At 36.3% G+C, this 11,225-nt stretch overlaps 1 protein-coding gene across 1 annotated transcript in view; it reads right to left on the bottom strand.

Moving 5' to 3' along the window:
• Positions 1-4,345: 4,345 nt before the first annotated feature.
• The window catches only part of LOC136040830 (neuronal acetylcholine receptor subunit alpha-10-like), a 197,004-nt gene continuing 190,124 nt past the window's right edge, over positions 4,346-11,225 (bottom strand). Inside the window, exon 10 of the mRNA XM_065725166.1 lies at positions 4,346-5,275. Coding sequence (XP_065581238.1) covers positions 5,058-5,275 — 218 coding nt within the window. The 3' untranslated portion in view covers positions 4,346-5,057. The remainder of the gene's footprint in view (positions 5,276-11,225) is intronic.

Raw genomic sequence — 11,225 nt, 5'->3', positions numbered from 1 at the left:
TTTGGTTGATACTCATCAACCAAAGCAAAGGCAGTGACATTGCTAAAACTGTTTACATTCAATTAAGTCAATAAGTCAGTGTAAACGCAATGATACTACAAGTGCTTTGACTACTGATAATTGAATCCAGCGATCTGAGGCCAAAATTGATGCGAGTTCTGGTCACCCAATTTAAACTGGTTTTACTCTTTATTCTACAGGAGGCTCGAATCGACCCTACCGCGCTGGATATACGATTAAGGGTGAGTAATTTAAAGCAATTTACCCTCTCCCTTGAAATCATCTTCTCTCAAAGTTTTCCCGATGGCCACTTCCCATTTTGTATCACGATGCAGATTACCAGTGAAGGACAGTGCAATCTATCAAAATATTATATTAGACTTATTTTCTTTTTCCATTGCCTCATTTTCCTTTTCCTACTAATACAGTAAATGTCTTCTATTTTAGTTTTTTCAATAAGTATTCCTCAGTTTTTGTAAAAAGCATATGAACCAGATAAAAATTAATTTCTAAGAAATATCCTCATTGTGATATTGTGAATTATAATTCATGTTTTACAAATTAACTTGCTTGAAAAATAAAATATTCAAAAATTTTTATACTTTCTTCTAGCGCATAGTTCCACTGAACTTTTGCATGGGCGGCTCACAAATATCTTGTTAAAACTTTAACCAAGTACCAAAGAATGAGGCTTTATATTAATGGCAAATCTAAACTTAATTTAGGTAATTTAAAGCAATTTACTCTCTCCCTTGAAGTCCTCTTCCCTCAAATGTTTTCTGATGACCATTTCCCATTTTGTATCACGATGTAGATCGTCAGTGAAGGACAGTGCTATCTATCAAAATACTGTATTAGACTTATTTTCTTTCTCCATTGCCTCATTATTTTCCTTTTCCTTTTTTCCTCATTTTCCTTTTCTTACTAATACAGTACATGTGCTCCCAAACACTTTTTGAACAAATTGTTCGGAGTAGCATATTACTACAAGCCGAAAATGTCGTTATTTTTACGGGATTTTGAAAGTCTTCAGTGCCAGAAACACCAGAAATCGGCCTAAATTTGTTCCTTCTGAGGATTTTCATACTGATCGGGAGGTAAAATCGAATTTCAACCTTGTGTTCTTACAAAATTTTGCCCAAAAACTGCTGCTAGGACCTTATATTTATCCATTGTGCCAAATTTCTGCTGATCTTCTAGATCTTTATTTTTGCGTATATCTCTGCTGTAAACAAAAACCTTGTGCGATTAGATTGAAATATATCGCAATAGGTCTGTCGCGATAGAGACAGCGATAGCGATGGTGTTTCTATCGTGACAGCGGTAGATCTTGATTTTTGCGTATATCTTTGTTGCAAACAAAAACCTATTGCGATTAGATTGAAATATATCGCAATAGGTCAGTCGCAATAGAGACAGCGATAGCGACGCTGTCTCTATCGCGACAGCGTCGTTTTCCCTATTAAAAATATGCCTCATATTCCCCCTTTTTGCATTTATAAGGACTGCTCCTGTAGCCCCTTTCTAGCATAAGTTACTATCTACACGAAATGCAAAAGAATTGTTTTGAAATTGAAACTGATTAAAGAAATGAACCTGGGGGTAATGGTCTAACGCGTACTCAAAGTTTCAATGTTGAAACGATATTTTTCTCCGAAATGCCTTTAAAAGGCTTTTCTCTTCTCTTGCTAGGTCAAATCGTATGTAACCCCACAAATAGCACGATCGAGGTCATGACCCTTCCTATCTTTTAAATCATCCCTTAAAACATGAAGACAACGGCATCTTTTGTTTTTGAACTGGCTATTAAATCAATGTTTTGCACAATCACAATGTTTCAAATTTGAAAAATTTTAAATAGAGTTTGATGTATAAGTACTTTCTTTAATTAACTTTGATTATTAATTTAAATTTGTCTGAATGGTCAGCCCTCTTTATTCTTCGATTGTATAAAATATGAAAAGGCAATTGATTCAGCTGATAGAAAAACTTTAGGGAAGGCTCCATCCTTTACGCTTCACACAAACGAATAATTGTCTTCAATTGGTCCAGGAAGTGAGTACAGCGACTGGTTTGTTACGGAATTAAATAAGAAAAAAAACAAGTTTTCTTTAACTAAAATTAAAGAGCAACGTTAAAACTTAAAACGAAAAGAAATTACTCCGTATATGAAAGGGGCTGTTCTCTCCTCAAGGCCCGGCTCTTTACGCTCGAGTTTGACTCTTTTTCTCAAATTTACTTTTTGAAACAGTAGAAAACTTTAGGGTAAAGAGCGGAGCATTGAGGAGGGAATAGCCCCTTTCATATACTGAGTAATTTCTGTTCGTTTTATGTTTCGACGTCGCTCCTTACTTTCAGTAAAAAATCTTAATTCTTTATTTAATTTCTGAACATTTTTGAATTATTGTATATTTTTATTTTGGCTCTCCGCCCATGAATATTTTAACAAAATTTGCATATCATTTTTTTTTGCTAAATGTTTTGGCTCTTTTTTGGCTCTTAGTTTTAATCGGACGATTTTGATAAGAAAAAGGGGCAGGGGTGGAGGCCTAGTTGCCCTCCAATATTTTAGTTACTTAAAAAGACTACTAGAACTTTTTTAATTTTTACGAACGTTTTTCTAAGTAAAAAATATACGTAGCTTACGAATTAACTTACGTAACGAGCTTCTATATTCGTATATTTTTATTACGTATGCGAGGGGGTTTGCCCCCTCGTTAATACCTTGCTCTTTACAGTAAAGCTTAAATTTTGTCTCAATTCTCTAAGAATGACCCCTGAATTACAAAGGCCGTAGAATAAATAGTTGAAATGACTAAAAATAATTTAGCGTAAAGAGAAGGTATTTAGGAGATGAACCCCTCATATGCGTAATAATTTCTGTTCGTTTTAAGTTTTAATGCTGCTTCTTACTTTCAGTTGAAAATACTTCTTCATATTTATTTTGTTGTTGTTTTTTGTTTTAAATAATTCTAGAAAATACTGCGCCCCATTCATGAAAATTCTCTTCTCCCATGACAAATTCCTTCCAATGAAGAAACAATGGACATCTTGGATAATTTACAATCCTTGCCTAAGGCTTGTGGAGAGGCGGATCATGTAATCAATGGAGGTATCTCCATTTAATCTTTGAGCTATTTAAACAAAATGGCTATCTAAGAATTTTAGTAGAGAGTGTTTGGAAGTTGGGAGAAGAGCGTGAGAGGAGGTCTTGCTGCCCTTCAATCTCTTTTACCATTAAAAAAGAGCACTTTGCAACGTTCGATTTTCAATCAAATGACCTCCCCCCACCCCGAAGTATGTTATGGCTTCCCCTTCCATAAGAAGCGATTTGGCGAAAAAAAATGAAGAAATCATATTGCTTTTTACCGAGGCAGCACAATTTCATTATCTATGATAAGAGTGGATTTTACTTACACAAAAATTTTAGGAGATGACCATTACGAGGTTTCCAAAGTCGATCATAGGTGAAGGACATGGTTTTCAAACAAAATGATTGGCTTGTGAGAAGAAAACACTCTGTTCTTTTAATTTGTGTCGATGCTTCACATGATTTATCTGCTGTTGCTGGAAAAGATCGTGCAGTGTATCGTGGGTATTAACACGTATCTGTTTGAAAATTTTACACATCTGCTAGTATGCTGATCTGCTTCTTAGTCAACTTGCTCTCTAGTCTTTGAACTGTCAGTAACAAAAGAGAAGACAAGTCTCCATTTGAAATCGAATTTACAGACTGACATTGCAGATTTGCAAGATCTGCCAAATGGCGACACGCCTTATGACTTTGAAGGATGTGCGGGGCTAGCACTGAGTGGCAGTATGAAGTAAGTTTTAAACCGACTTCAAGATAAGTGTTCACATAAACTATTGCTAGAGGTAGAGAAACTTTGGTAAAAAATCAAGACTTGTGAGGATATTGTCTTTTATTTATCTAAAGCATATAATTCGCTTGTGCTTTTAAAATCTTTGCCCCTCCTCTTCCAAAAGTATATTCCGTAAAAAACTGTGAATTTATCAGCTGAAATTTCATAAAAATCCTGCATTGATCAATCACACAACAAAAGTTGAATTTCAATTTATGTGGGCGTAATGTTTCGGGTTTCAGATTTCCCGTTGAAATACGCATAATGTCAAAGTCGCGCCGTAGCCATTTGTCTCACCTGTCAAAAAAAGCCAAGATTCATGAATGATCTGTATATTTTGTTGACTTTAAAATCACATTTGCTCTGCATATACAAGCCTATATTACAGCCTAAAAGCCTATGAAAAGCGAATTCACCGGCAAACAGTAACACAAAAGGGGGTAAATGAGGGATGTGGTGTAAATAACAATGAAGATGAAAGCTACTGGGATAGTTTATTAATGTTTTATTGACATAGGAGACAAGGGATTAACTATTACTACTACTAAAAAACTCACTGCAGCACCTGCCGGTCAGAGGCCAATAGAGCTAAGTACGCCCTTCCTCAATCCTAATCTGTTCAAAGCCCCCCCCTTTACACCCTCTCAGAAAGTAAAAACGGATAAGACAAGGAATAAAGGACAAATCATCCCTACAAAGACATCCATTCCAATTAATAAATAGAAAAACACATTTGACAGTTGACCATCAGCCAAAGCACAAAGTTATGCACAATATTAAGCGCTGTAGCAGAGTTTATTCCTTTAGAAAAAATTGAATTTAAAATCCATATAACTGTGGATATGAGTAAATGATATATGAGTAGTATATGAAGATGAATATGATTGGCATATGAGTAAAATCCAGTACGAGTTTAAAATCATAGCAAAACTTCCTTTTCGCAAAAACTAGTAAACCCCTTCTGTTTCCAACCTTTTCCCATCCTTCTGTCCCAATGTTTATCCCTAAAACCAGTCTGCCCTTAACATTAAAAGAAAATTTTTAGCGCCAGACTACGATTTCTTGCCTTTTTTCTTATTTCCTTGCACCCTAACTCATTTCTTAGACAAATCCCGATATCTAAGTCAAAAAGAGGAATCTATAGTAAATTGACCAAAAATTAACAACTCTCCACATTTTTGGTAACAACTGTTCTTAAGGCCCATGAGGAGATGACAATAAAATAGCACTAGTTGCAATACCGGTTGTCAAGAAAAATATTATGAGTAAACAACGATCGCAAACTAATGCTAATTTCTTCCACTCGAGGGTAAGAGACTCACGCCGTTCCTGGTACTCCACCCTCCTCTCGCTTCTTTCAACAGTTGTTGCAACACGTAGAAGTAAATTTGACGCTCTAATCTCAAAACTGTCTGGAATGAAAAAAAATTAATTATAATTAATTGATTGTATGTAATTGAAATTAACTAATATTATTTAAAAAGATATATCAATTACAGAATAAATACAAAGATTATTAAAACAAAATTACTCTATTTACTTACTAAATCACGAGGCCGTATAGCAATGTAGATTTTTATAAGAAATCATATAGAATAATATATGTATAAGTAATTTACAGTTATTGTTATACCAATCTATATATATAAAAATAAGTTGTCTGTGTGTCTGTCGAGTGACGTCATGCCATCATGTCATGTCGTCATGAAGTTAGTTGTCGTCATGTTTGTCATGACGATGACGTCATTAAAGGTATTTAAGACATTCGTTCACGGAAAAATGTTTAATTGTAAAATGCCTGAAGAACCTACAATGGCAACAGCCGAGGAAGCTGCTCAAAGAGTCTATGCCAAAAAACTTGCTGCTGATAGAGAAAGTAAGAAACGAAAGCGTGCCGAGGAATCACAAGAACAGCAAGAAAACAGACTTGCGGCTGATAGAGAAAGTAAGAACAGAAAGCGTGCCGAGGAACTACCAGAGCAACGTGAAACCAGACTGCTGCTAAAACAGAAATTGAAAAAAGAAGGCGTGCCGAGGAATCATAAGAACAGCAAGAAAACAGGCTTGCGGCTGATAGAGAAAGTAAGAAAAGAAAGCGTGCCGAGGAATCGCAAGAGCAACCTGAAAGTTATCGCCTGGCATTCAGGTACAGCCCAGTCGATGATTTTGTAGCTTGAGTCGATGTTTTCAAATCGGGACTATGTCTAAAATTTGTCTCTATTGCAAGGCCTTGAAATTCAATGGTGAAACAATGGGAATGTGTTGCGCCTCAGGAAAAGTTAAACTTCCTCTATTTGCCGCACCACCAGAGCCATTGAAGACTTTACTTACTGGAATTACGTAAGAATCTAAGCGTTTTTTTTTTATCACAGATCAGAAAATATAACTCATGTTTCCAAATGACGTCGTTTGGTGCCCAAATCAAAAATCCAGATCAATTTATGCCTACTTTCAAAGTAAAAGGGCAAATTTATCATAGAGCAGGGTCCCTTCTACCATTCTCAGGCAAGAATTATAGATTTTTACAATTGTACTTAATCAGTGATAGAAATTTTGAATTGAATCCGCGTTGCGAAATTTCTCCCGACGTTGAAAGGACAATCGTTTCCCAATTGCAATATCTTTTCCACGAAAATAATAATTTAGTGCGTCTGTTCAAAACAGCCATCGATTTGATGCCTACTGATACGCATAAAATTGTTATTTCTGCTGACAAAACGCCTCCTGGCCAACATGTGCGTAAATACAATGCTCCAACTATCGAGAAAGTGGCAATCGTTATGGTCGGTGATCAGTTTTTACCTCGACATATTATTCTTCATAAGCGAAACGCTCAGTTGGTAAGAATTGCTGAAACTCATCAATGCTACGATGCCCTACAATATCCTATCATTTTTTGGGATGGAGCCGACGGCTATCACATTATTATTAAATTGATAAATCCAGCCACTAACAAAGAAATGAATAAGAAATGCAGTGCAATGCATTATTATTCCTATAGACTAATGATTCGGCAGGATGAAGACAATTATATTTTAAATGCCGTCAATTGTTTCACCAATGCGTCGTTGATATGTATGCAAAAATTGAATCAGAACGTTTACTATTTATCCGTCTGAATCAGACCAAGCTCCGCTCTGAACAATACATTTATTTGCGAGATGCAGTTGTAAATGACGGTAATACCAAAAACGTTGGAAGATTAACGATTTTATCTTCGTCATATGCTGGCAGTCCCCGTCATATGCATGAATATGCTCAAGATGCTATTGCGTATGTTCGTCTGTATGGTCGTCCAGATTTATTTATTACATTTACATGTAATCAATATTGGGACGAGATACAGCAGATTTTACTTCAAGGACAATCGGCGGTTCATAGACATTACATTACGACCCGTGTCTTCCGGCAAAAGTTGAAATCACTGATAAACTACATAGTAAAACTTGAAGTGTTTGGGTCAGTGCGATGCTGGATGTACTCAGTGGAATGGCAAAAACGAGGATTGCCACTCGCACATATACCAATCTGGCTACATTATAAAATTACTTCTAACGAAATTGATGATGTGATTTCTGCTGAAATACCTGATGAAAATGTCGATAAGGGTTATATGATATTGTTGTTAAAAAACATTATACCCCGACCTTGCGGTGCACTGAACGAAAATTCACCATGCATGGCCAAAGGAAGGTGCACAAAGCAATATCCTCGACTTTTAATACCCAACACAATTACTGGCAATGATGGTTACCCACAATATAGAAGAAGATCTACTGAAGATGGCGGTAAAACAGCGATAATAAAGAAGCGTAACGGTACCACCATCGAAGTAGATAACCAGTGGGTTGTTCCATATTCCCCATTATTATCAAAAACATTTAATGCACACATAAACGTTGAATACTGTAACTCCGCAAAGGCAATCAAATACATATGTAAATACGTCAATATATACGTCGACATGGCAGTGTTTGGCTTGCAGTCCGAAATCAAAGATATCGACGAAATCGTACAATATCAGGCTGGAAGATACATAAGCAGTAATGAAGCTGTTTGGCAAATTCTTTCATTTCCGATACATGAACGTAGTCCAGCTGTTGTTCGCTTAGTGGTACATTTACAGAATGGTCAACGTGTTTATTTTTCGGAATCCAAAATGCAACAAAGAGCCCTGAATCCACCGGATAGAAAATTAACTGCTTTCTTTTCATTATGCAAAAATGATTCTTTTGCAAAAAAACTGCTGTATGCTGAAGTGCCTTCGTATTAAACGTGGAATACTAAAAATAATATATTTGAACGTCGAAAACAGGGTAAGTTAGTCAACAGCCAACGTACCATCTTCAAATATACCACGATAGGAAGACTCTACACCATTCACCCCAATCAACATGAATGCTTCTTTCTACGCCTGCTTTTGGTGAATGTACCCGGTCCGACCTCCTTTGAGTATTTGAGAACTGTAAACGGTACTATACATGGCACTTACCGTAGTGCTTGCCAAGCTCTGAATTTATTGGAGAATGACCAACACTGGGATAACTGCATCAATGTTGCGTGCGAAATGTCAACTCCAAGTCAAATTCGTGCATTGTTTGGAACCATTCTAACAACTTGCTCTCCTTCAGCTTCTGCAGAGTTATGGGGAAAATATAAATCGAAAATGTCCGAAAATATACTCCATCGAAATCGGTTAGAGACGTCCGATATGACTTTTGATTTTACATCAGAAATTTATAACTACACTTTAGTTATTATAGAAGATTTGTGCGTATGTATGGCAAACAAACCTCTTCAGGATTTGGGAATGCCTTCACCTAATCGTACCACTGCTGTTTTAGAATTGGATCGTGAACAAAGTTACAGTACGAGTGATCTATTGTCGTATGTACAAAATAACATTTCCAAGTTACAGTCGGAACAAAAAGACATTTATGATACGATAATGCATTGTGTCGATAACAACATTGGAGAAATTTTCTTTTTGGATGCGCCAGGAGGTACTGGTAAAATGTTTGTGATAAAACTGATTCTGGCATCAATTCGATCAAAAATGATATAGCGTTGGCAATTGCGTCGTCCGGAATAGCCGCAACGTTGCTGCCTGGTGGAAGAACTGCTCATTCCGCTTTGAAATTGCCTCTGAATTTGCATTCTACAGAAACTCCCACATGCAATATTTCCAAATCATGTGGGATGGGTAAAGTATTGCAGCAATGCAAACTTATTATTTGGGACGAGTGCACAATTGCACACAAAAAATCGCTCGAGGCTCTGGATCAATGTTTGAAAGATTTTCGAGGGAATTCGAAACCCTTTGGCAGAACTTTAATATTGCTTACGGGAGATTTCAGGCAAATATTACCTATAATACCTAGATCAACCCCTGCAGACGAAATGAATGCTTGCCTGAAAAATTCTAATTTATGGACACACTTAAAGACATTAAAATTAATTACAAATATGCGTGTCCGATTGCAAAACCATAACTTTGGTCAAACATTTTCAGATCAATTTTCAGACTCAATTTCAGGACGTATACAACTACCTGCTGAATTCTATAATTTAGTGACGTCCAAAAATGAATTGATTGAAAAAGTATTTCCGAATATTCTAACCAATTACAAAAATCATAAATGGCTAAGTGAAAGAGTGATTCTCGCACCCAAAAATATAGACGTCCACGAAATCAACAATATTGTTTTGACCAAGATTCGAGACCAGGCAGTCCTTTACAAGTCAGTCGACACAGTTGTGGAACCAAATGAAGCGGTTAATAATCCATCTGAATTTTTAAATTCCCTGGATCTCACAGGGTTTCCACCACACGTGCTACAACTAAAAATAGGCGTACCAATAATATTGTTACGAAATATAAACCCTCCAAAGCTTTGCAATGGCACGCAACTTGCCGTAAAAAAACAACAATGGAAAACGGAATAGAGGGAACAATCTTGACAGGGCCTTTTGAGGGTGAGGCTGTTCTTATTCCTCGCATTCCCATGATTCCAACGGATTTGCCTTTTCAATTTAAAAGATTGCAATTCCCAAATCGATTAGCATTTGCAATCACCATCAACAAAGCTCAAGGTCAATCATTAGAAAACTGCGGTATAGATCTTAATACTGATTGTGAACAATTGTACGTTGCATGATCGAGGGTCGGTAAACCTGACATTCTATTTATATGCAGCGACAATTGGACAGCGAAGAATGTTGTATATTCGCAAGTTTTACGCAGTTAATTTGTATTTTATCTATCTATCTATCTATCTATATAAAAACGAGTTGTGTGCATGCATGTTTGTTTGTTTTTAAAAAGAGCGTTTGCATATGACGTCATTATAAGTACATAAGGCTTTGAATATGCACAGACAATGGGAAAGCCAAGAATGTTGTATATTCGCAAGTTTTACGTAGTTCAAAACACATATATATATCTATCTATATACATAGGTGGTACACAGGGACACAACTTAAATTGGCGCGTAACTAATATGGTGCGTAACGACTTGGGGTGGCGCGAAGCGCCACCCCAACAGCTATTTCTTTATAAAAAGAGGGATGTGCCTAAGAAAGAGGAGTCTCCTCGACTCCTCTGGTCGAGGAGGAACAGGCGGAGAAGGCATGAAGAGGGGAGAAGATAAAACTATAGCCTGGTATTTCTCTGCATTTTCTTTTAATCTCTTATCAAATATCTCAAAAAAAAATCCTAAAAGCCGCATGAATTTCAGAATTGTAAATTTTACATCAGTTTTTTATTTTTAAATATTTAATTTGTCGAATGTGCTTATAGGCTTTCGAATTTATCAAATATTATATTTAGCTTTGGTGTAAAATAGAGAGCACTCAAAAAAGCATCAATTTCATCTAGGGGGAGGTGTTGGGCTTAGTATCATAAACCCATTCCATTGGTTATAAACTTACTGCTAAGAATTACAAGTTTTGAATGAAAGATAAGGTTTTCATCTAAGGTGAGCTGTTAGGCTCAGTATCGTCAACCTATATCATTGGTTATACCCTTGCCGCTAAGAACTACAATTATTTAGTGAAAGATGGAGTTTTCAACTAGAGGGAGGTGCTGGGATCTGTATCGTAAAACCATACCGTCGGTTATACCATTACCACAAATATTTACAATTTTCTACTGAAGAATAGGGTTTTATCTAGGAGGGGGGGGGGTCATGATCAGTATCGTAAACCCATGCCATTAGTTATGCTCTCAATACGAAGAATCATCTTTATTGTATGGAAGTACTCGAATAATAATAATAAAAAATACTTTTGAGACATTGTTCTACAGTAGACAGTCTGCAGATCAACTGTAGGTAATTGTCCATTACTCTTACAGGTAACGCT

This window comes from Artemia franciscana, chromosome 21 (genome assembly GCF_032884065.1).
Source record: "Artemia franciscana chromosome 21, ASM3288406v1, whole genome shotgun sequence".
In the NCBI taxonomy this organism is placed as follows: Eukaryota; Metazoa; Arthropoda; class Branchiopoda; order Anostraca; family Artemiidae; genus Artemia; species Artemia franciscana.
This window is presented reverse-complemented; position numbering and strand designations above follow the sequence as displayed.